We start from the raw sequence: 26,433 nt of genomic DNA on the forward strand, positions 1-26,433 counted from the left end.
TATATGAGAATTAATTAGCAAACTCATAATTATTTTTTATATTATAATATAAGCATAATATGTATTATATATATATATATATATATATGATTTTATCAAATGGAATTTATTTTTTCTATAAATAAATTTGTTTTTGTTAAAATAATATTAATAAAATCAAAATTATATATAATATATAATTAAAAATTGTATTTTGATGACAATTATTAATAATAAAATATATATTAAAAAATATTATTTATATAAATTAATTTTAATAAATAAAGCATAGTATTTAAAGAATATATTATTATAAGTTACATATAAATATATATATATATATACTTTTCAAACAATTATGTATAATAATTTTTAAAATTTATTTTTTTTTTTTATTTTGGTAATTCTGAATCTGAAATGCAACAAGTGTCAATCAAAATGTAGTGAATAAAAATAATTTTTATCATTAAATTTATTTCTGCATAGCAACATATTATATTGCTATATATAAATGCAATATAATTTAAAACAAATTTATATATTTAACTTGATGAAAATCTAGTTTTCATATTTGTATTCGTTTTGTATCAACTTTATTCATTGATAGCGCCCTCTTTTATATCCGTTTTTACAAGTCTCTATCTAATCTACATGTGGTTCGCCGTTTCTTTTCCGGTTTATCAAAATGGTAGGATGTTTCAATAGCATCGATATATTTATAAAATCAATAAAGATTTGGTCCATCTGTGTCAATTAAAATGAATGAAATTTTTAATCAAATTTTAAAAATATTAAAAAAAAATTAATAAAAATTATTTCCTTTACAGGGTATTGATATAAACCATAAACACGATAGAAAGGTTCGGCGTACAGAACCTAAATCGCAAGATGTCTACTTGCGACTTCTCGTTAAAGTAAGTATTTTAATATTTAAATTTTCAAATATTTTCTTTTGTATTACATTTTTAATTTTAAATTGTTTTTATGTTTATTTTTTCTCAAAAAATTTTAAATTCTGACTTGTATCATAGATAGATTATATATTTTAATTGAGGTAATTATTATATTGTTGTCATAAACACGTGAGATTTTAAAAAAGATTTGGAAATAAAGTTATTTTGCGAACTGCACTCTGTGTCAGTTCTATTATAGACTGAACCAATTTTGATGTTCGCTAGAAAAAATTTAATCAACTTTCCTATTCCGTCTTTATATTCTATATAAAAGACGATTATACTAGTTGATACAATATAATATTAATATAAAGTTTTATAATAGTTTGTAAAACTTTATTTCGTGTTAAGAAATTATATTATTGCATTTTAATATGAAAAATTTATCAATTTTATATTCCTACTTTAATTTATCAAAATTTTTTATTTATTCATATGTTTTTTATAATTTTTATTTTAATTGTTTTTTATTTTAATAAAAAAATAAAATAATAAAAATATTTTTGTGATTATTTAATGAAAATTATTAATATAATTATATTAATATATAATTCTTAATTTTGTTATAGCTTTACCGTTTTCTGGCAAGACGTACAAATTCTAAGTTTAATAAAATCATTCTCAAGAGACTTTTTATGAGCAAGATACACCGTCCTCCAATATCTCTTGCACGTATAGTTAGGTTTATGAAAAAACCTGGACGAGAAAATGCTATTGCTGTAATTGTTGGTACAGTAACAGATGATGCTAGGATTTTTGAAATTCCTAAACTTACAGTATGTAATAATAACAATAATTTTTATTCTCATATTATAATATAATTATAAAATTTATAAATTTTATTTCTCAAGTTATTTAAAATACTTTTTTTCATTTATTAATTTGTTATTTTATATAATAATTTTTTTATAGGTTTGTGCTTTACGTGTTACTGAAAGAGCTAGAGCTCGTATATTAAAAGCTGGAGGTGAATTGATTAGTTTTGATCAATTAGCATTACGTGCACCTACAGGAAAACGAACAGTTTTAATGCAAGGTCGTCGTAAAGCTCGCGAAGCAGTGAAACACTTTGGACCTGCACCTGGTGTACCACATTCTCATACAAAACCATTAGTACGCTCTAAAGGTCGAAAGTTTGAAAGAGCAAGAGGACGTAGGCGAAGCTGTGGTTATAAGAAATAAATTTTGTTTATTTGCCATCATTTATTGTACCATACCCTTAACATGACTTATAATATTTAGGCATTTTGTCTATTTCATTTTTTTATATATTAAGTTGAGGTGGCTGGAAAATAAATGTTGGCTTCCTAATAACATTTTTACATATTATTAATTCCTTCACTTTTTATTAATTATAAAGTTGAAAGTCGCTATAATATTAAATTATATTAAATATGACAATTGAATTTCATGTTATCTCATTTTTGTTTTCTTCCGGATTTTCTAATTCTTCCGGTTTTTCTTCATCATCTGATTGTATTTCTTCAGAAAAAATAACATTCGGAAAGTATAACTTTGATTCCTCTGTACCTTTTTCTGGATTTTCACTTACATGATAGGGTCCAATACCAGCAAATCCTAAAAATGCTTCACATCCTATTTTTTTTACAACACATACAAATGTTTCATATCTAAAAATTAAATTTATATTCTTATCCTTAATAATATTGACTATATATATATTTTTTAAAAAATATTTTTCTAATCTTTCTTACCCTGTTCTTTCTTTCGTATTCAATTCAAAATCTGTAATACTCTTTGCTATAAGTTTTGCTTCTGGTGGTTTATCAGATTCAAAAATACCAAAATTAACTACTTCATCTTCAAATTCTTGTAAAACCATTTTTAGCTCGTTCTTTCTTGTATAGTCATATTTGAAAAGTACTATAGGTATCTTTGCAGTTTTATCTTCATACTTTGAATTTTAAATATTGATATAACACATGATATTTATTTTATATAAATATTAAAATTTAAAACTTACGGGATATGTATTGATAATATATGTAGGAAAAATTGTGCGAAAAACAATTGTCTTATTTTGGCAATTTGGTGGTGTCCATACAATTGGAAAAATTTCATTTTCATTTTCGTTTGTTATATAAGCAGGGCGATGTCGACCAGCGTAACTATAAACAAAGAAAAATTAATTAATTAATCCTTTTAAATTAGAATTGATATCAATTTTAAAATTTTATTATGAAATATATTGATAAGTATATTTTAAATGAATAATAATTTTATTTAGTTATTATATATGTTCACATACTATTCTTCGCTAACAATAGTTTCCTTATTGGGTAATTCCGGTTTTCCAAATAAAAGATTTAACAAATATTTATGAATATCAATCTCTGATTTCGTTTCGTTAATTTTTAATCGCATGAACATACATTTTCCATCTAAAAGCAGTTGTTTAGCATTTGGTGATAATACGTAATCAGACTGTAAAATTATTTAATTTTGAATATTATTTATATAACTTTTTATATCATTTGTAATAAAATTTTTTTTAATAATATATTGATGTATTACTTCATTAAATATCGTAGCTAGAATATCATCATTAAGACGTTTTCGAATTTCTTGTTCAATAGTGTAATTTTCTAATAATATTTCTTCAACTAATTCTATATATGGTGGACTTGATTTTTTGTCTCTCTTACGACCTTCTTCATCTTTAAAAACCCACGGATAAAGTAAAAGGCAAGTTTCATTGCTCAGAACAGTGGTTAAATGCAGCATTTCGGCTTCATATCGTCCTTTTGCTTCAGCTTCTTTATTATATGCGAAAATGTCATTAATATTATTACAATGAATTCAGCAAATAAATATATCTATTTATTTATTTAATTTTAATTATTTTAATAAAACGTACATAACAAATCATTGTTTCTATGATTGTATCTATAAAAATTAATTTAAAATTTTATTATTAAAATTAATAAATTTAAATAAATAAAAAATTAATAAAAAATAAATAAAAAAATTAGAAATTAAGTTCTAAATAAAAAAAAATTTAAATTCAGTAGAAATCATAATATAAAATATTTAAATTGTGCGAGATAATTTTTATAATAATATGCTATGATATTTTCTATAATTATCTTATAAAACCTTTTCGTGATCTTTTTGCAGCTTCTTTAGCTATTCTAGTTTCTTCAATAATTTTTAATCGTTTTATTTCTTCCGGACTTCTTTCCGATATACTTAAGGAAAACCTATATGTATATCAAAGAAGTGAATATTATATCGTTTTAATATATATATATTATTAAATAATTTCTTTTTAAGCAAGTAATTTCTAATAGTTCTTTTGTTATTAAAAATTAAATTATTCATTCTTATTTTTTATGTAAGTAATAATGCACTTTAATTAAATATATAATTATACTCATGTTCTTCGCCACTTTGTACTCGTTGCAATTCCATCGTTAATACTTTTAATAACTGTGGGCATTGAGCACCAAATACAAGGTTTATCATCCGACCATTCTACAAAAGTTATTTTGATAATACATATTCTCTAATCAACTATGCTATTAAACTTACGTGTATGAACATCCACGTTGGTTCACTTTTTCCTTGAAAACGCTCTAAGTCCGTAATATAATCACATTTTGCCTAAATTTATAATAATATATAGTAATAATTATTTATTTTTATAAATTAATAATTTACAATTACCGTGGCATAACTTAAGGCATCTCCTCCAATTTCCATTTTAATTTTTTTGAGAGTGCTTACCATTCCTGTGCAAGGCCCACTCCATTCTGAATATATATCAACCACTAAAAAAGATTATTAAAAATTTTATATATAAAGTTTCAAAAATTTTAAGAAAAGAAAAAAAATTCTAATTTTAAATAGATATTTATATTTACCTATTAAACCTGTTTTTGTGAGAAGTTTCTCCCATTCTTCGTTATTAGAAATTTCAGTTTGTAATGCCGTCGGTATTGTTTTTTTAGCCATTTTTCTTGTAGAGCCTAAACCACGCTAAAAAATTAATCATTGAAATTTTTAATATGCAAAATAAATTATCAAGTTTATCATAAAATTTCAAAAATAATAAAAGCAATTTTAGAATAATTTAAAAAAATTGTGGAAAATTTAAAAACTTAAAATTTAAATCATTGTAATATAGTCTATTAACATAATATAATTTATAATTATAATTATAATTGAATTAATTATAATTTAATTTAGTTAAAAAATTAAAAAATTAATTGTAATTCATAATAATTAAAAATGATTAAAAGAATAGAGATATAAATTCAAACGAAAACGTAATATACCTTTTTTCGCCTCATCATGTTTCTACAATACGTATATCAAATTTCGATTTAAAATTCAATTTAATATTTTATTTCTTGGTGATATTAAAATTCAATTATAATCTTGATCTATTTCGAACGAAGTACAAAGAAAGACTGAAACCGTATATTTCGAAGTCGGAAGACCATTGCCTTCCGATTTATTGTACGGGGACATCGGTGACATGGAGCACACGCAAACTCTACCGATTAAGTTAGTTTCCCGCTACACAAATACACGCACAGATAATTACAATGCGCTAAAGGATCAAGGATTTCACGGTAGGAATTTCCTATGCATTGACATGAAATATTAATCTTATACTGAATTCTGTAATTATAGCAACATATATTGGTATTATGTTTCATAAGGTAGTATGATTTATCGAGCCGCATGAATAGTTGAATGATAAATTTTCTTACATTAATGTTTCTGTCAAAAGATATAAATTTAATCGTTATATTATATATAAATTAAATCGATTATGGAACAATTGAAACAATTTTTTTCTTTTTGTTTCAATAATAAGTAGATGAATATGCATAACATAACATATTTTGTATGTTACGGGACTATTTGATTAATTCTTTATAACTTTATGACTACAAAAATTAAATTTTTTCCATTTTGTTGCAAAAATATAATTGTAATAAAAATAAAATAAAATAATTTTTTTCAATATTTAATTTAATTATTATCATATTCATTACCTTAAGTACAATGTATTTAATTTTTTTTCATTTGATTTGATATTTTATTTTGATCAAGGATTATATTTTATTTAATATATATTATTGTTACTAATAATTTAATTTAATAATTAATAATAATTAATAATATATTAATAATATAAAATATTATTATTATATTAATTATAATATACATCATTAAAATTTATATTTCTTTTAAAAATTATTTTAAATTTTAATATTTTACCATATTTATGTATAAAAGAAGAATATTCATGCTTATTAAATTTACTTCTATTTCATACATAATATCATAATTATAAAATAGTTCGATACATAGATATGCCATGTTTATTATAAATACTTTAGAAATAATATTTACTTTTTGTAAGTCATAAATTATAAATATAAATTATTTTAAATAAGTTTATTCCAAATATTATTGAAATTGTATATTTTTTTAAATAAAAATTTATAATTAGAAATAAATTTTTAAGCATTTAAATTTATAATATTTATATATTTAGAAAATTTTTTAAATAAATTTGAAGAGATTTACTTAAATATTATTCGTTAATTTTTTATTTTATATAATAAATTAAATATTTTATATAATTCTTGTCACATTAAATACATACAAAAAAATTATTTTATTTAAATATATGTTTGATCATATATAAGATTTTTTATTATTTTTTAAATAAAAAAACTTTGACGTTACTTACATGCCAATTTAAATAATACTGAAGTTCGATTGTAGATGACGCTATTATCAAGTAGTTGAAATTTACGAACGCACCATTATTTTTATGGCAATTTTCATAACAATACACTTTGTTGGAAATAATATATTGATTGACATAATTATATTTGTAATTCCCTTTAATGAAAGTTTTTTATCTAAAATGTATATAAGTTTGTAATATATTTTTAATAATAATATTATATTTTGCAATATTGTGAAATATTTAATTAAAACTTTAAAATATATATTAAAAAAAAAACTCATAAAGATTCATTTTATCACATTTAAATATTATAACATCGTAACTTCTCGAATACGTTAAAATATGGTTAAAACACAAATTAATACAGTGCTACCAATATAATAATAAGTAAAGTTATTTTTGTTTTATATTATATGTTTAATTTATTTATTAAATATATAATAATTCTTTCAATATTTTATTATATTAAATGAACTCTTATAATTTATATTTTATATAACAATAAAAATAAAGAAAAATATATAAAAATCTTGAAATCAATTTAGGACTATTTAGTTTTATAACTTTAACTCATTAAAATGAAAGGTTAATTAATCATATAATCATCAATTTACATACTTTACAAACACATTTAACATCAACAATACAAATAAAATTTAATTTTAATTTTGATTATGTCATTAACATATGTTTTAAACATAAATGCCAGAGTTCGTTTTTCACTTTTCTCTTACTCTCCCCTCCTTTGCTACCATTTCCTTATCTGAATCAGCTGATTATTGTTTTCGTATTTCCTACGAAACAGACCGTTGCCGTAGTTATGATACGTGATACCTTTTAACGAACGATCTTTTGCAACATCCCCGTCGGCGCGTCGAAACAGCCAACAGATTGGACAATCTATTGCAAGAAAGAATATTACCGACGCGCTTAAATATTTCCAACATAAAGATTGACGTTTCGCGGGCGGGGTGACATCACTATTTTCTGGTTGTGTTGTAGTTGTATCAGTCACTCATAGAATGACGCAGTAGAAGGTCGTCTCAGAGATGGCGAGCTTCCCAGTATGAAAATACAATTTTATGGCGAGGTAAATTGAAGATTATGTTTTCTATTACTTAAAAAAACTGTTAAAACATAGATATTTTTTCATAAGATAAATGATAACAACGTCAGAGAGAAGCGTTAGTTTTGTTGTGGAAAAACTGCCTTCTACCCCTTTGTTCGACGAAATGTCAGGGTCGCTGTTTTAATATATCAAAATGTTAATTTGTATACTTCATTTTTAATATATTCATATCATTCCAATAATAATCATTCAGATTTTCGTTTTATTTTTCGTTTTGATATTTGTGTTTGCTTTTTATTAATTGTCCCTAAATGTATACGACGAACAGCTGTAGTGGATTGTGTAATATTCTTTAACAGGCAAAATAGATTCTCCCACTACTTTTCTATTACTCATTTTCGTATTATCAGATATACAGATAATATTTCGTAAATTTCGTTGTATAAATAATAATTATTACAATTAATTAATTATTAATCTTTTTCACTTAATTTTTTTGTTGTATTGTTATTAATAAAAATATATATTTTATATACATTTGATACTATATTTGTAAATTAATTTTTAATATGTAATATATACAAATTTTTTTATACTATTTTTATTTTTTTTTTGATTAATTATTGCATTAAAAATATCTATTTTATATTAATATATTATTTTGATTTACATGTATTTATAAATTTATTTTAAATTATTTTTAAGTAATATTTTAAGTAATATTATTTTAGATAATGATATATTGCGAATTTATATTATTTAAATTAATATAAAGTTATTGTAATAAAATCAGCTACATTTATTTATATATTTGTTATTATATTTTTATATTAATGAATATAACAAATATATAAAAATTTTTATATAATTAAAATATATAAATTTTTACTATTATTTAATTATTAAAAAAAGAAAAAAAAATTTCTAGAATAAAAATTTTTAGTAATTTTATTTGATGTAAATCAAATTAACAAAAATAATAATATATAAATAACATTATTCATTATTTATAGGTAAAAATATTTTGTTTGGGAAGAAAAAATGTCTGCAGACTCTCCAAGGCGTGGTGTACATAAAGGAGTTCAAATTGTGTCACCTCAACCAATAGTTGATCGTTCAATTATAGATAGTGTTGCAGGAATAATTAATGATATTGTTCCACAGGTTGGTATATTAAAATGTTCTTTTGATAACTTTTTATATTAACTATTAAAGTTTTTTATTATATTGTTTAATATAGGCTTATACGGGCACACCAAATTCTGAAAATAAAGAGTCTATTTCATGGGCACGGTTTGAGTATGCAGACATTAATGATCCTGCCTTGTATCCAGATTACAATGAAGGCTCTAATACACCACCTTTATTATTGGTGCTTGGTTATACAACTGGAGTTCAGGTTTGATCTTGTTTAATTATTTTTTTTTCATTAAGTAGTTATGTTACTTGTACATTGAAAAATTTTTGTGTATTAAAATAATTTCATAATTTTTTCTGTTTTTTATAAAAATTATTTGTAATTTAAATAATTTTGTAAAAAAATAAATAAAAAAACATATATAAATATGTATAAATATAGTATGTTAAATAATTATTTTCAATTTAAGTATAGATGTTAAATGTGAAAAGATTTTATAGATTTATCATATTATTTCTAATTATAGAACACTGTTCTCATAGTAGCTTTAAAACTGTGTCTGTGTTTATGAATGACTTGAATCTTATTTTATCTAGGAGGCATAATATGTAAACAAGCACATTCATTATCAAAATAACAAGGTACATGTAGTTTGCAGAGATAATAATATGATATTTGAAGTTCGATGATATAAAAGAATTTATATATTTAAGTTGAATATCTAAGATTTCAATTTTTTGTTTACAAATCTCATATAAATACATAGAGCATAATGTTATCTTATATTGTAATGTTATATTAAAAATTATGTTAAGTATAAAAATATATGTGAAATATTATTTTAATATCTTTTATTGAATATAGGTATGGTTGATAGCAGCAACAGGAGAAGCAACTGAAGTTTTATCATGGCGACAAGGAGTTGTGCGCACTTTAAGAATTTTACCAAATCCAAAGACTGATGATGAACATGTTGATTTATTTGAATTGAAACGACCCATGGTAGCAATATGCGATTCAGCTGGACCTGGCCCACAATTTTGCAATATTAGTTTTATTTCATTGAAAACTGGGGAACAAACAAAAAGCATTAAATTTAAAAATCCTGTTTGTGACATTTTGGCAAATAAACGATCTATAGTCGTAACGTTTTTAGAGAAAATTGCGGTGTTCGATGCTCGAACATTGGAAGATATATTAACAGTTACTACCTGTTATGCCAGTCCTGGTCCAAATCCAAATCCTATTGCTTTAGGATCGCGCTGGCTTGCTTACAGGTAACAATCTTGAAAATAATAAGATATTAAAATTATGTTTGTTATGTTTTGTTTTAATAAAAAATATTTTCAGTGAAAAAAAATTATTACCTGTAAAAAGAAGTAGTGGTGGTTGTGAAGGTGAAGGAGTTCAAAGTTATACAGCAACTGTTCTGTACGCAGCAAAGTCTTTAGGAAAAGGTTTGCGTGGTTTGGGAGAAACAGTTGCATCAAGTTTAACTGGTAATTCAGTATCACCAGTAGTTATTAATAATACGGGCAGTGATGTAACCCAACCAGGAGTAATTACGATATTAGATCTTCAATCTGCAAAAGAGGAAAAAGAGTTAGATGATGCGAATATAGAGACTGTCATTGCTCATTTTACTGCCCATAGCGATGCAATCGTTGCCATGACTTTTGATTTAAGCGGTGCGTTGCTAATGACCGCTGACAAAAGAGGGCATGATTTTCATGTATTTAGAATTCAACCACATCCAGGTGGTCCCACTTTGGCAGCAGTACATCATTTATATATACTGCACCGCGGAGATACTACTGCGAAAGTGCAGGTATATAAATTAAATTTGATATCTATAATTTTAAAAATTGTTGAAAAAATATAATTTTAAATTGAAAATATATATTATGTAAAATAGGATATGGTTTTTTCGAGTGATACTCGTTGGGCGGCAATTTCGACTGTGCGGGGTACTACTCATGTTTTTCCTGTTGCACCATATGGTGGACCAGTAGGAATACGAACTCATTCCACACCTCATGTTGTAAATAGACTTTCAAGATTTCATAGAAGTGCAGGTTTAATGGACGATGGTACTAGATCTCATTCTCCCGTATCTCATACAGAATTACCTTTGTCAATTTATCCGTACTCTAATCCAAGACTTCCTCCATACCCTCATCCAACTGTATTGCATCCCTTGGCACAGATACGACAACCATCGTCGTTAAATCACGTAAACAGTCAAGCTCAACAGAGGTAATCATTATTTATCGAGTTTATTATTGTTGCATTTTGTAAATATACTTAACTCTTATATTATGTAGTAGGCCGCAGCAACGACAACGATTATATTCGGATGATAGTGGAACATTACCATTAAAAATATGTGCTTGTTTTGCACCTCCAAGAGCTTGGATGTATGCACAAAGAGAATCTACTGTGAAAGTTATGAAAAGAGCAGTTGATTCTTTGTTCATTATGGCGTGTCATGGAAATATGATACAATATGATTTAGAACCTAAACCAGTTGCAGGTAAATAAGATTAATTTATATAAGTCAAATTTTAATAAGTTTTAATACATTAAATATTATTAAATATTATTATTTAATAATAATATATTTTAGGTGTACCAAAAGAAAAAGTATGCGACGATACAATGATAGAATTAGAAGTTGAAGCTAAAGGTCAATGGCCTCTTTTAAGATCTCCGAATTCTTTAGAGATTGTGCCACCTTTACCAACGTCTAGCTCTTTACTGAGTGTCAATACTATACCAAAAGATATTCAAGATGGTGATTTAGCAGAGGATCGTTGGTTAAGTCAAGTAGAAATTGTAACACACGCTGGCCCACATAGACGACTTTGGATGGGTCCGCAATTTGTTTTCAAGACTTACAATGCAACTAGTGGGTTAGTTGCATATATTTAATATACATATAAAATATATATATATATACATTTATTAAATACATACATTTTATGTAATCTATTATATACTATAATATAGAGCTCCTGTAAATCTTGTCGAAGCTGAGGCTATTGAAATTGGCGTAACCGGTGGATCTCGTCCTGCAAGATCGAATCCAGTCAATATGCCACATGCTGCATCCAGATCTTTGGTACCTGTCGTTATCGATGGATCAGGAAGTAAGTTTACATAAAAGTATTAAATTTTCTTCATTATTTTCATATTTATTTTGTTGATATATTTGAGAGAGAAATTCATAGAAGTGAAATTTGATAATTGAAATTTAATAAGATATTTTTCAATTTGAATATTTCTTTTTTCACATTTATAATTTTATATATATACAATTTTAATTTATTTATGCACACTCAAACATTCGTTATAAATTCTTTTATATAGATATTAAATATAAAAATATAATCTATAAATGGAAATAAAAAAGGATAATATTTAATATTTTATTATGAATATTTTATTTCAAAATTAAAAAATAATTTTTGATAAAATTCGTATTTCTCATATTTAGGTAGTTACGAGCAATCTCCAAGATTCATGGAGGCATATGGTGATCCCTTAGATAGTGAAAATGCGGGTGTTGGTGGTGAAAATCAATTGAGAGAAGATCTGGCTGAAGCTATGCTGGAAACATCAATAGCTCCGCATCGTGCACCAGGTAAGTAATCATAAAAAGTGTGATGCTTTGCTTGAAGTAGAAGAATACGAATCCCGATATATCCCATTTGTCGATATTTCGTGAAATTTATATATATATTACGGCAATGATTAAGATTAACAAAATCATTTCGTATGAATTGGATAATGGAAACGTGCATATTCTTTAATAGCTGATACGCGATCTCGATAAATTCTTAAAGTTTTTATTATATAATCGTGAAAATCTTCTTGCTAAATGCAGTTAATAAAGTTAATCGTGGATAAATTGATTTTAATTTTCCCCCTCCAAAAATTCTGATTATTATATAATTTTCTTTTTTTTAAAAAAACAAATTGGAAAATGTAAAATTTTATTCTAGAATTTTATCAGTCGAATTTAAAAGTGTATTTTAGAATTTTTTAAAAATACGTATTTTTAAATACGGATATGATGCTCATGCTTTCTGCATTTGGTGACGGATGATAGATTGTAAGTTTGTGTGGATACAGAACTGGCCAGAGGCAGGTATCTCCGTTTCCCCCCCTCCCCTTTAATGATATTACATCTAATCACTAACAGCAGTACATTTGATCAACATCTACCCTTTAAGTCGAGGTAAATAGTTGAAAGGCTGCGATCAGTCTACTAACTCTGTAAGAATCTTTTTCCTTTTGAAATTCCAATAAAAGAAACGAAAATAAAATCACTATTAGTTCGAAGAAGGCAATTGTTCGAACTTGCTCTCTTTACAACGTACCATTCGATTTCGATACGTATATTGCGACGTATATTGAAGTTTGTGTTTTTGTGGTGTGCAGTGTGACGACTCGGATACAATTATCAGTCTTATTACTAGAAGTCACGATTAATATATATATACACACACGTATATATATATACATATACATATATATATTTATTTCTCTCTATTTCTCTCATGTTTTTCCTTTAATTCTGGTATTCCCTCACGATGCAACATTTGAATATAATTATTCGAATATGTCATTTGAAATCTCTTTCTTTTTTGTCGAGTCGTTATCGAGAACAATCATATCTAATTAGGTAGGCGATGCATCTCGTAAAAGAAACGAAAGAAGGAAAAGATAAAAAAAAAAAAACAGAAAATTAAAGAAAGGAGATATTGTATCTCGATATTGATACCTGCCAATGGCTTTTTCTGTTACTAGGGAGGCGATCGGTATTTGAGAGGGTGGGTCAACCGGTAACTAAAGTCGTCAACCCTCTGGGCACCGTGATTACCGTATCGGCCGATGAGGAGGACATTAACTCGAGTCAGGAGTTCGATTCCTCGGAGGAGAGCCACATGCCTGAACCACCTAGGAGCGTGTGCGCCGAAGAGGGCCCGGCTTCTCTCGGTGATTTCGAGCCGGAGAGTCAAACTCTGCGTAATCTCACCAAAATCTGCGCGGAAATGCGTTCAGCTAGCGAGCCAGCGATCGACAGTGTGCCAGACGAGAACATATGTGAAGTGAAAGAGAGAAAAACTTTATGCGTCGAGATTGCTTCCATCACGAATCCAGGAAATTCTACCATCGATTTTGAAAGGGTAGAAGCTTTCCGCGATGTACCGACCGGATTGAACCTTTGCGTGGAACAAGGTGAGATCCCTAGCAGCCCCATGACCCAGGCGAAGGAAACCGCTTGGTACAAGAAACTTAATAAGAGGGAAGATGCCCACGAGAGAAGTGTATCCGAGGCGCAATACGTGGTCAGCTGTGACGAGGATAGCGTCGTATTGATGGAGAATAAAGCGGCCCAAGGACGAAAGACCGCCTCGACGCATTGTAGGGCGGAGAGTAAAAGAGCTAGCGAGCATGAAAAAGTTGCCAAGAAATCGGGGAGGAACGGTACGAGTTCTGGGAAACGGGCAGACGTTAAGACGCCTACTAAAAGATACGTTTTAAAGGAGCACGAGGATAGTATCGTTATCGAGGATACTTGCAGCGACTCGAGGAGCAGTAGTTGCGGCAAGAAGAGGGGATGCGAGAAGATTGAAGACACAGGCAAACATTCTGAGTATAAGGGCGGGGAATCATTGAAGGAAACTGGAAAGGTTAAAGGTAGATCGAAGTCTTCCACGGTTCATAGTAGTTGCAAAGAAACGACAACAAGCGAGCTCGCGACGGAAAGCAAAAGTTCGACTAAACACGTAGAATCGATCATAGAACTGGATTCTATAACGGAGGAAACGGACAAGAAGGAAGATTTCAAATCGACTCTTAACGTAGACGTGTTGATCAAAGAAATGGATAAGTATAAATCACCAGCATCAGACTCGACCGACGATTTCAGTTGCAGCGAGTATCACATCGTCGATGCACCTTGTTGCAATAAAGATGGCACTTCGGTACAATCTGACGAGGATATCGAGCATATCCAGAGTTCGGAGATATCTCAGTTGCAGCAAGCCGAATGCATGGATGGTGACAAATGCGTGGATGTGATAAGTTGTGCGGGCTCTTCGCCCATTATGCAGAGGAAGAATAGCAAGAACACGATATCCGACGACGATATCGAATACATACATTCGTCAGAGGTGGAGACACCTGAAAAAGCTTGCAAAGAAGACACGAGATTCGAAACGAGTAAGGGTAGCAGCGACAGTGAATCGACCGGCACAAGATGCAAATTAACATTTTCTGACGATGATTTGGAACACGTACACCATTCGGACGTCTACGCTTTATTGCCTGAGAAATCTAAGGAGGTTCGTGAAAGGAGCGCGGCGAGAAGATCTCACGAGATTTCGACGGAGCAACAACAGCAAGGGTCGAGAATCAAGAGCTCGAAGAAGTCGAAAGATATCGTGGTGATCGAGAGTGACACGTCGGCAGCCGACGTGACTGTCATCTTTAAACCGGTCGAGAGTTGGAAGAGCAAGAGTACGGAGAGGAGAGACGAAAGTGAGGAGGCTGGTCTCTGTATGAAAGATATTCCGGCTAGCGAAAATCCTAGCCCGATGAAAAGAGCTAAGATTCGTCCCGTTAAAACGTCACCTTCGAATGTTGCCCCCAAACGATCTCAGGCAGGAATCGAGATAATCGACATCGATGCCATGCAAAAAGCCGAGATGGATGTATTGGCCGACGCAGCATCGGTGTCCGAATGCAAAATCCTCGCTGGACCCGAGGTGTGCGGGACACGCGCCAGAAAATCTCGAAAGAATAAAAAGGCGAACAACGAAGGTAAGGAAGCTCAGAGCACCGAGATTCTTATCGAGGCTGTGAAAACCGTCGAAGAAACTGGGAAGGAGTCGAGTTTGCAGGAGGTTGAATTTTCCTGGAGTGCTGTCGTGAAGAAAAAAAGCGGTTCTCCCGTGGCCGAGCCAGAAACACGGAAAGAAAAAGAAGAAGAAGAAGGAGGAGGAGAAGGAGGAGGAGGAGGAGGAGAAGAGGAACAAGAAGAAGAAAAGAAGATGGAGGAGGATAAGGTAAAGCAAAGTTCGTTCGAGGTCTCGCCTATCCTGGAGAAGATAGAATCTTTGAAGAAGAAGATACACGAATCTTCGTTGAGAAAAAGTCTGGACAAAAAGAGTTGTGTTTTAGAGACGTACCCCGAAGAGTCTTCCGTTCAGAGTTCCGAGATTTCATGGAGCTCGATCGTCAAAAAGAAAAACGTATCCTCCATCGATTTGGAAGCGAGAAAGGAGGCCGAGCTGGATCCGATCGTGGAGGAATCGAGTGTCGAGGAGAAGAAAACTCATCGAAAACGAATCGTCGAATCTTTATTGTCTCAATCCTCAACTATGGGGGATCAATCGAAAGAGGCAGAGAGAAGCGTGGATGAATCTTGTGATCAGAGTACGGAAGGATCGTCGTGGAGTTTCATCGTGAAGAAGAAGGCAACGACCGCGGAAACGGTGACTCGAAAGGAACACATCGAGCAGAAATCTCAGAGAAAATTGGATCTCATAACCGATTCGTTGGAGATTACCTCGGATCGTGAAACGAAATCGGTTAACGGATCGACCGCGAGTAAAAGTTGCGAGAAGACCTCGAAGCTGGAGACTGTAAGCGAGATGGACGAAAGGGGTTCGAAGAATTGGAGCGTCGAGTCGTTGCTGGTCGACCCGGTGTTTACGAAGGAAGATTCCTCGGAGCCGGAACGGGACACCGAACCGGAGAAGAGGAGTGATTCGGAGCAGGAGATCGTACCGGAGCGTTCGAGCTCCTCAGACGAGTTGAACGCGAATGTTGTGTTCACGAACAACGAGGGAGAGTATTCGAGTCGCGAGGTCACCGATAGGGGTGCGACGAACGGCTCGAGCTCGGTGTCCGGCACGAAGAAGAGCAACAGGTCGAAGAAAAAAAAACGCAGATGAGTAGAGGATTGCATGGATGTACCTAGGGCCAGCCTTGCCCTTTATATACTTTTGATGCAAGTAACCGGGGTCGATTAGCATAAACTAGCATTACGCAAATCCGAATATATAAAAAAAAAAGTTTAGAGTGTACGAACTGGGAACAAATTGCGCTTTCGATTCTCAGTGGTCGATCGAGCGATCAAGACGTAAGATCGGCTTTATTAAAGAGCGTTATCTTAGAATACATGTATCATATTATAATCACCTTGTTAGAGAATTAAATTTTCAATTCTATTTTGATCGAACGACGCGTTCTCTCGAATCTTCGCATCGAATTTGGTATTTTTAAAAACCTTTTTCTAAAATTATTATTATTGAGAAAGAGAGAGAGAGAGAGAGAGAAAGAGAAAGAGAAAAGAAAAAAAGAGAAATAAAGAGATATTAATTAGTTGATTTATTAGTACAAAAATTTTTTAGATATATTCGGTGGAATTTCTTAATTGAAAAGAGCAAGGCTGTTATTATTGAGTGTACATCCGCTGACGTTCGAGTCGAATACGTGAAATTAAATAAGAAAAAAAAAAAGGGAAACAATACACATACTCACACGCATACTTTACACACATGTAGAATTTTTCGAAATGAAACCTCTGTGTACATAGATATATGAAACAAAATCAAAAAAAAAAAAAAAAAAGAAAGAAAAAAAAAGAAAAAAAAGAAAAGAAAGAAAAAGAAACACCGTCTGTGGTTCGAACAGTTTCATAGCGATTTCTGTTTCGACTGCCTTATATCATTGTCAAACGAGAATCCGCTGTGCGTTTATCCGCGTGATGCATAATGAGAAGTGTTATAAGCTTTTTATTACGATCGACGAAATTCAAATGAAATGAACGAATCGATTCGCGACCATTCATCGATTATTTGGCAATTTTTTAGACTTTAGATAGTTAATATTTATAGCATTATAGCAATTGCCTTTCATTTTTATTCATACGGTTATGAATAGAGATTACAAAGGGATATTCAGCTTGTTAGTTCCTAGCTTTCTTTTTCAAATCAAATGAAAATAATATGGAGCGTAAAAGTTGTGGTAAATTTAATAAATTTCCTTTGTATTTATACTTTAATAGTATTGAATACTTGTGTTAAAAAGCTTATTGAATAATGCGACGAGTTATCGAATAATAACTCACTCTGAAAAGAAGCTTTTAGAAGCTTATTGAACTTCAATAATTGTCATATGGTATCGGTCTTAGGTAACTCAACTGTGTCTTGAGATTAATGTAACTTTTTTTTTTTATTGAAATTTAATTCTGTTTCTTCTCATACGTATCGTGAAAATACGTATAATAATTTTTCCATTAAATTTGTTTAAAAACAAAATCATAACTTTTCTTTATGAATAGAAGAATTTGACTAATATATCAAAGAAAAAAAAATAAAAGATACGCTAGGAACTAGTGATACGAACATCCTGTATATGATTAAATGTTCAGCACAAAGCTATTCGTCTCTGTACAAAAATGTGTCCAATCGAAATCGTCGCGTTTGTCTCTATTTTTTGTATCCGCTGTCGAGACATGCTTTCCATGAAAGCCATTCGTAATATGATTTCATGGATCTGGAGGAAATTCTTTCGAAGAATTTGCGAACAGACACTTCTGACTATATTCTGACTGTTCCGAGGTTTCCTGGAATTTTCATGGGTTCTGTATGCGATGAGTTTGTCATATCATGAGGAAAAATCGATAAAAAAAAGAAAAGGTTGAGCTTCGTTTAAGATGGCGTATAGATAGACGATTGAAAACATTTTTTCTTTTAATAGTTAAACGAGTGAATAATAATTTTTCTCTGGAAGATTGCAAATTGATTTTATAATTCACTTTATATTTATTGCTAGTCAGTAAAATATTAAATAATTTTTTTTTTCAATTTAATTTATATCATCGATATAAATTACTCCTTTCGATATTGCGAATATGAAAGGGATATATATATATAATATATGCTTTTTATTATTTTTTCTTCCATTTAAATTAAATAGAGATTGAAATTATTTATATGATAATACAATAATCTTTTATGGATTTCTATTTATTTAATGAACTTCTGGAAAGTATTTATTGAATTGGCATATGTAAAAGAATTATTCTTTAAATTAAGTTCATTTTATTAGAAAGAAGATAAAAAGTTTGTAAAATATTTCATTTAATAATTGCAATTATTAAATTGTATTTTACGATATTAACAAAAATATGGATATTTTTCTCTTTTTTTGACAAATGAATCGTTGAACGATTTAAAAATATTTTTATCTCTAATCTGAATTAGAAAAGAATTCAATACTAATATTCTACTATTAATATGATTGTATTCTTCTGCTCTGTACGCCACATTTGCATTCACACGAAGCTCACCCATATTAACATAATTGATAGTACGTCGAAAGTACGGGTATACTTTTATAAAAATTTGCAACGCAGATTTTTCTTCTTTATGGATCATAAAGTTTATTTTTCATTCTTATCGATCGTTATATCGATAAATCGAAAAAACTTCTTTAACAACCAATAGTTATATATATAAAATGAAGGATAAAAAAGAAAAACAATATATCGATATTGATGAGATATATAAAAACACATAGAAGAGTATACCTAATTTTCGTTACGTTACGTGCCACGTATTATACATATATATATATATATAAATATTTTGCAAAAGAAATAATCATGCTTTAAATCCAAAGGATTTTAATTGATTTGTGATGTAAAACAGGTGGAAATCTGTTTATCATCTACTTTATCGTTAATCTTCATATATAAATTCTAATCTAATATATTGATTGGATCTTTGTCCTGTTACGATTGATGTGTATAAAATTACAATCGTATTTCTTGCATTGTATATGAGCAAGAATTTAAAAAAAAAAAAAAAAGAAAAAAAAGAAAGAAGATTCTGTTTACACCGATTCAGAATCTCGTTTCATTACACTTAGGTAATTTTCTTCTCTTTAATTTTCATATCCTGTTTAGGTACACAAGATATGTTCTTCGTCCTCTTCGAAAGCTTTTCGAGTTAAAAATACTCGATACTCTTTTAACAGTTTCTGTTAATCTATGCAACAAATGAATTTCTCCTCGTTAATCGGTGTGAATCATAATCGATGATTACACGTAATCGCGCGTTAGATATCGCTGGCTCTAGGCATTTCGAAATTGTAAATACTCTTACATCGATACATCTTCGAAAAAAAAAAAACTTCCAGAAAATCTTTTTCGATACAATATTCTTCTTTAGCTTTAGATCAAGCTAGATCACATTAGGAAGTATAAATAATAGCGTATCGTATATATATTTTTGACACGTTTCTTCATCTGAACTATCCTATTTGGAATAATTGCATATTGTGAATCAGGCGATTTTAAGGAACTTTGGAAGAAAAAAAAGAAATTCCTGAAGGAGCCAAAGATGGATTGTGATCGATTAGTTGCATAAACGAAAAGAAAAAGAAAAAAAAAAGAAAAAAAGTTGGGATTATAGTTTCATTATCAGCACCATGATCATCTGTGCGATGAACAATTTTTCGAAATAAATCTTCTGTGCCGCAGAATTGTCCGTTTAATCTTACGGAGAAGCTATTGGTGAATAGCGAGGATATGTTAGAACAATTTTAAATAGACGCAGTATACGCTTATTGCGTGAATCGGAAAGCATCGATTTGCGATTCTCACATTTTATTTAATTAATATTTGGAGACAAGATTTTCATTGTGCGTCCTGTAATTGCACTGATTTATATTTTTTTATTTTTATCACGCAAGGTTAAATTACCTTTTAATCTTACGAGATTTAATAGCTAATGAATCGTCAGGGATCACTATTGATTGAAATATTTGGCTTGAGGAACATTCCGTTTAAACGTGAATACAAATTAAATTACGTCGTATATATCGCTTAATATTATCGAATTATAATCGATATCGAATGAAAAATTAATAATCAATAATAAAATGACCGAGAAAATCTGAATTGAAATTCAAATTGAAATTCGTGAGAAGATATATAAAGATCGGTGCAAATATTCACTGTGACCATCTTGTAATAAGAAATGAAAAGAGAAACCTCCTAAAAACCTCCAATGAAGATCTTCGACTCCGTTTCTTAGTACAATTTTCTTCTGTGCATGTTTCTCTGTTAGTTTATAAATCATCGTGCCCTTATTTATATGTTTATATGTTTCGATCGAAATCTCTGATATACTTTTTTTTTTTTACATTTATCTTCTAATCTTTTTCTCCGATCGATTGAAACCTTCTCTTTCGTGTTTATTAGAGAGTATCATGAGTATCGAGCAAAAAAATCGATTGTTCGTTTACATAGATTATATAAATATATATATTATAGTATAAATATATATATACATATACATAACTCGTTAGAGTTTGTTGTTAGTACAAATGGAAAACGACGAGATCTTTTCGATCGGACAAAGATCTCTTTTCGGAGATTTAGCCGTGAGATATTTAGTACAAAGCTTATAATCGTCACTTTCGTCCTCGTAAGTGCTGTGATTATGTTTTGTGATTTGCTGTGTTTATTCACTGCTACGTCGAGGGAAACGAGTAGCCATAATTGTATGTTTTTTTCTTATATATATATATATTTTTTTTTGGCGTTGAAAAACGATCAAAAATCTTGAAAGCATATGTTACACTTTCAATATGTGAATTAAGTTCTTAAAACGGAATTTTAGGAATGATTTTTTTTAGTTATTTTATAAAGAGAAAGAGTTTTAGGAAATCTAGGTGTTAGAAGTAATCGAATTTATTTACCGACTAATTATTACCGACTAGAGGAATAATTATTTGTAGTAACAATATTTATAGTAATTATTTATCACGTGTGCGCAATATCGATATATTTTAGAGTTAGGTTATTTGTATTCTTTATTACTACTTGGTTTTCTCTGTATTATTTTTTATTTTATTGTGTGTTTTTAATTTTTTTCCGTTTCACATTTTTATTGCACATTTTGCTAAGCATGCGGCAAAATCATAAAATTGTGCTAAAATATGGCTCAAATTTTTAAGATTTTCACTTGAAAATTGTTGATGATAATCATGATATTGAAAAGAGAAGAAAAAAATTACAAAATAACTATATATATATAACTGTTTATAGCAATTAATTATCTTATAAATAATATGAAACAATATGTTTTCGTGTGGTTTATTTAAAGTTTGTATTTCATGTATTATTAGTTTTTTCTAAAGTGTGAAAAAAAACAATTGTTTGAATGTATAGTAGAATATTTTACGTAATTGAAATTTTATTTATTTAAGGATATATTTATCTTATAGAAATTATGTACGTTTTAATATATTTTTAATATATATTTAATAATTTTCATAAAATAACCAATTGACAAATTTTACAATACTAACAGTCAATTGATTTGTAATTTATTATTTAATTAATTTTAATTAAATAATAATATATTATAAGTAACATCTTTTAAAAATAGATATAATTATATTTCTTTAATTTATTTAAGTATTTATATACTTTTTATAATTTTTCGTATTAACAAAATTATTCTATTATTTCGAATATTTATTTATATTACGTGAATGGTATATTATATTATATATACCAATAACGATTAACGTGAAAATAAATAAGATGAAATAAAAATATTAATTTTGTATTAAAACAGAGACTGTTTAGATTCATACTAATCGTATAAGAGAAAAAAAAAGAGAAAATATATGAAAAGATTATGTTTTATATATATGAAAAGTTACGTTTTAAGTGAAAATCTGTAAAATTTTGAGAAGCTTATGAAATATTTTTTTATCGAATATAGTCATGTATGTAAAATATATATTCGAACAAAATCTACAGTTTAGTAATAAAGGATTATTTCTGCCATAATAATTAATTAAAACATTTTATTATTTTACAAATAATTTAAAAATAATTTATATTAATATATTTCGATTATTTATATAAACAGAAAAAGATTTTTGTTTAGATGTATGAATTTTATGTGATGGGATGTTATAATTTGATGAAAGATTTTCTTTTACATGAATTACTATTTTGTAAATAGTTCAATTTATTACATAAAAATGAAAAAGAAATATCATATTTCTTTTATTAATTTCTTTATTTATCGAAGAGAATTTTTTTTATTCTAAATATTTTATATTTTTTCATAATGTTGAATGAAACCAATATTATTTAGTTTTAGAATCAATGAATATCGAAACTCATATTTTTTTTACGAAAAATCAATTCAATAATTATCAAGACTGCTTAGTAATGTATATAAATTCTTGCGAAACACGTGATAATATTCCAAAAATTTGTAATGTCTTTCAATAGTAATTTAAAGTTTTAGGTGCATAGACTATAACGAAGTCGAAATCTTGGAAGAATCAAATTACGAGCCATAAATATTTTTTCTCTTAAAACGAGAATAATGATTGTATGTATCATAAAGAATTAAAACGACTTCTTATAAACGTATATGATTTTCTCGACGTAGCAAATATAGTGTTATCGAGGGCATTCGTTGATATATTAAAAATGCAGAGATTTCAATAATTCTGCCAATCAGCAGAATATTCTTATTTTGTATTATAAGAATTTTGTTGGAGTCCAATATCCATAATGTATAATCCAAGTAAAAAAAAAAAAAAAATGTATCTCTTCGAATTAAAATATTTATCCCTTGAATCCATTCCTTCATAATTCTTCTCTATTTTAAAAAAAATGCTTTGTAAATGGACGAAAGGAAACGAAACTGTTCGAATGAATGCATCGAATTTGTTATAAAAACTTATACTGACATACTGATGCAAAACAAAATCGAAACTGATTTATACATACAGTAATAAAATACAAAAATTGTATTTCTAAATAGAATCATTTTTTTTTTAAAATAGAATGTATGACTCTTTTTTTATAAAGTGTTGACACACGATTATATTTTTAGCAAAGAAATAAATATTTTCAACACAAAGAATTAACAAAAATATCAATCCCAGATAATTTTTTTTTAATATTGTAATAATATAATCAATACGCAATTCGATAGCCGTTTCTCGTCTGAAACAAAAATACATTATATCTCTCTCTTATTCTATCGTTTTTTTCTCTATTCATTTATTTTCGATACATCTTCTATACCCTTATTGTATTACTTTCGAAGAAGGAATATAATACAGTATATTAAATAGTGATCATTAAATGATGTTGTGTGGATTGTAGACAATTTCGAAAATTATGTATTTTGTATGATACACCCTGTTAAAAAATCTTATGTTTATCATGTGTATTCGAGAATTTTGAAAAAAATTGAACAATTATTAATAAATATTAATCTTGACATTTTATACGAGTATAAGGTAATTAAAATTTTTTGGTAAAAAAACTTTTTGCAAAATTGAAATTAATAATTTATATTAAATATATTTATTTTTTTTTTAGAAATAAATATTCCAAGATTTTTAAACAGGAGTGTACGTTTATGCATAATGAATACGTTGACTGTTATGGGAATCATTGATGATGGGAAGTAGACGTGATAGTGACGCCATGATGCTCACTGTGATCGAAATTAATTAAAGTATTCTATAAATTAGTAAAATTCATATTAAAAAAAAATTCATTAAAATAATTTTTGTTAATGGCCAATATTTTTGTAACTACCTCTACGTGCATATATACGATAAGACGCGAAAAACTTCATCCATTTGGCAGTCAACGTGTTGATAGTAAAATTGATTAATTAATTAAATATAGTAATTTACAAGTAACCGTATATAAGAAAACAAATATTATTTAGCGTATTATAATTACGTTTCACCCGTAGCTTTGTTTGATAATGCGAGAAATGAAGAATGTAATTATTATATTTGCTGTATGTGTACGTATGTATCGTAATATCGTGTTTGTGTTAATCGTGCTATCGATTTTCGCTGATATCCTTGACAAATTAAAATAAGAAATAAAGAAAACAAAAAAAAAAAAAAGAAATAAAAATAATAACAGGCGATATTCTGCAAGATAACAACTGCCAATTAACAAATGAGAAATAAATGGTACTATTAGTTTATCATTTTAAGAGAGTTCCAAAACATGATGATTGTAATTATTCTCTGATTCTTCAGATCGAACAAATTCGACGAAGTACTTAGTTTAAATAATAATTTTCATGTGAAAAGCGTGCACTCTCGTCGATACATTTATGATTCTTTCATTATGATCATATATGTGATAAAGAATGTTTAGATAATTATTAGATTACATACGTATTCGGATAAATTTTGATTCATCATTTTGTCTCGGGACAATTTTGAGAGACTCGATCAAGCGAATTATTATTGCTATTAGAAATCTTGTGTTTTATTGGGAATGACAAACGATTAACAATAAGTGATTATTCGAACGTTGCGTAATTACATAAATTAATTGCCAATGTTCATAGCAAATTTGTAAATATGTCACGAATTGTATTTAACGTTTTTTCTTGATGAGAGAAAATAAATCGAGGACATTTTTCTGCGGCATTAATCACTGTGAACAAAAAAAAAATTAATATATAAATAATAAATAATAAATTCGAAAAAGCTGTATAATTTGTATTTAAAAATCATCTCTACGTGTTAAAATTATTTTTCTCTTTTCTAGATTGCTGTTTAAAGTGCACAATGAAGGCAAATTTTAGATTAATAGCGATTCATTTCTTTTTCCATTATCTCTCTGGTAGATAATATTATTTTTATTTTTTTAGTAGATTGCTGTGTTATAGTGCACGATAATAAACGACTCGAGACGTCAGTGATTAATGTTTCAGTTTATTATAAACATCTCACGATTTTATTGTTTAATAGATATATAATACATATCCGATGCTAACATATGTAAATTGTATAATCGGGCTGTATCGTTTCTGCTAGCGATTTAGGCGAATCTTCACACTAAAAAGAAATTATACGATTGATTGTTTAATACACACTCAGCGATAATCTTTTTACCCAAATTATCATATAAGAAAATTATTAATTATTTCGATTTTTTTATATAAACTTTTCCTGCTTTTTCAATACCTAATCTCTCTTTCTGATTTTATATTGGTTATAATTAAAGTTAATTAATCCATATTAAAAATTGATATATATTTTTTTTACTAGGTGTTTTAACTCTGATTATTTAAAACAAGTATATACAAAGTAAGATACATATCAATCGTGATATTACATGGGAAAAAATTTTTAATAATAGTAAGTAAAAATCTATCAACGAGTGTATAATAAGTATATCACATAACAAGTATTATTACATTAATTAAAATAATCTTTAAAAGCTAAAAATTGATTTTAAAATAACTAATAATGAATCTTTATTGCTTTTTATTTAACAAATTTGAAATTTTCCACTGTTATAAACCACTTGTGAAATACACGTATCAAAGTTTCAATTTCATTCAGGATCTTTCATATTTTAACAATTTTTTTTTAGAGTTCTTATTTCTAACTTTCATTTAATTTGCATTGAAACTTTGATTGAAGCGCATAATAATCTCAATCACTTTAAAAT

At 28.0% G+C, this 26,433-nt stretch overlaps 3 protein-coding genes across 8 annotated transcripts; 2 read left to right on the forward strand and 1 right to left on the reverse strand.

Annotated features, from left to right (window-relative positions):
* Positions 1–378: 378 nt before the first annotated feature.
* Positions 379–2,246, forward strand: LOC107996776 (large ribosomal subunit protein eL18). Its single transcript, XM_017054983.3, has 4 exons — positions 379–667; positions 807–893; positions 1,502–1,708; positions 1,845–2,246. The coding sequence occupies exons 1-4, from the start codon at positions 665–667 to the stop codon at positions 2,112–2,114; spliced, it is 567 nt and encodes a 188-aa protein (XP_016910472.1). The 5' UTR covers positions 379–664; the 3' UTR covers positions 2,115–2,246.
* Positions 1,845–7,636, reverse strand: LOC107996775 (uncharacterized). Of its 5 annotated transcripts, none has more exons than XM_062071958.1 (11): positions 7,501–7,636; positions 4,817–4,931; positions 4,620–4,723; positions 4,485–4,556; positions 4,327–4,427; positions 4,050–4,153; positions 3,468–3,709; positions 3,202–3,377; positions 2,917–3,061; positions 2,648–2,847; positions 1,845–2,563 (listed from the first exon to the last, which is right to left on the reverse strand). In XM_062071958.1, the coding sequence occupies exons 2-11, from the start codon at positions 4,905–4,907 to the stop codon at positions 2,341–2,343; spliced, it is 1,458 nt and encodes a 485-aa protein (XP_061927942.1). In that variant the 5' UTR covers positions 4,908–4,931; positions 7,501–7,636; the 3' UTR covers positions 1,845–2,340. The 5 variants fall into 5 exon arrangements, with proteins under 5 accessions (XP_061927942.1, XP_016910468.2, XP_016910466.2 ...); XM_017054979.3 differs by lacking the exon at positions 7,501–7,636 and adding an exon at positions 6,664–6,799; XM_017054977.3 differs by lacking the exon at positions 7,501–7,636 and adding an exon at positions 5,231–5,811 and having other exon boundaries at positions 3,468–3,706.
* Positions 7,620–25,922, forward strand: LOC107996774 (uncharacterized). Of its 2 annotated transcripts, none has more exons than XM_017054973.3 (11): positions 7,620–7,756; positions 8,749–8,899; positions 8,976–9,134; positions 9,738–10,150; positions 10,224–10,701; positions 10,789–11,129; positions 11,198–11,406; positions 11,500–11,785; positions 11,883–12,022; positions 12,370–12,516; positions 13,686–25,922. In XM_017054973.3, the coding sequence occupies exons 2-11, from the start codon at positions 8,777–8,779 to the stop codon at positions 16,838–16,840; spliced, it is 5,451 nt and encodes a 1,816-aa protein (XP_016910462.1). In that variant the 5' UTR covers positions 7,620–7,756; positions 8,749–8,776; the 3' UTR covers positions 16,841–25,922. The 2 variants fall into 2 exon arrangements, with proteins under 2 accessions (XP_016910462.1, XP_016910463.1); XM_017054974.3 differs by having other exon boundaries at positions 11,201–11,406.
* The last annotated feature ends 511 nt before the right edge of the window (positions 25,923–26,433 follow it).

The sequence above is a fragment of the Apis cerana genome, linkage group LG2 (assembly GCF_029169275.1).
Source record: "Apis cerana isolate GH-2021 linkage group LG2, AcerK_1.0, whole genome shotgun sequence".
Lineage (NCBI taxonomy): Eukaryota > Metazoa > Arthropoda > Insecta > Hymenoptera > Apidae > Apis > Apis cerana.

What these genes read in the sequence shown, in the direction of transcription:
- LOC107996776 (XM_017054983.3), top strand. An exon ending in ACTTGCGACTTCTCGTTAAA is followed by an intron (nt 894 to 1,501) that starts GTAAGTATTTTA and finishes ATTTTGTTATAG; the next exon opens with CTTTACCGTTTTCTGGCAAG. An exon ending in TTGAAATTCCTAAACTTACA is followed by an intron (nt 1,709 to 1,844) that starts GTATGTAATAAT and finishes ATTTTTTTATAG; the next exon opens with GTTTGTGCTTTACGTGTTAC.
- LOC107996775 (XM_017054975.3), bottom strand. An exon ending in TGCAAAAAGATCACGAAAAG is followed by an intron (nt 3,710 to 4,049) that starts GTTTTATAAGAT and finishes CATATAATAAAG; the next exon opens with AAGCTGAAGCAAAAGGACGA. An exon ending in AATACGAAAGAAAGAACAGG is followed by an intron (nt 2,564 to 2,647) that starts GTAAGAAAGATT and finishes TTTAATTTTTAG; the next exon opens with ATATGAAACATTTGTATGTG.
- LOC107996774 (XM_017054973.3), top strand. Translation starts at nt 8,777, where the DNA reads ATGTCTGCAGACTCTCCAAGGCGTGGTGTACATAAAGGAGTTCAAATT. An exon ending in ACTTACAATGCAACTAGTGG is followed by an intron (nt 11,786 to 11,882) that starts GTTAGTTGCATA and finishes ACTATAATATAG; the next exon opens with AGCTCCTGTAAATCTTGTCG. An exon ending in CGTTATCGATGGATCAGGAA is followed by an intron (nt 12,023 to 12,369) that starts GTAAGTTTACAT and finishes TCTCATATTTAG; the next exon opens with GTAGTTACGAGCAATCTCCA.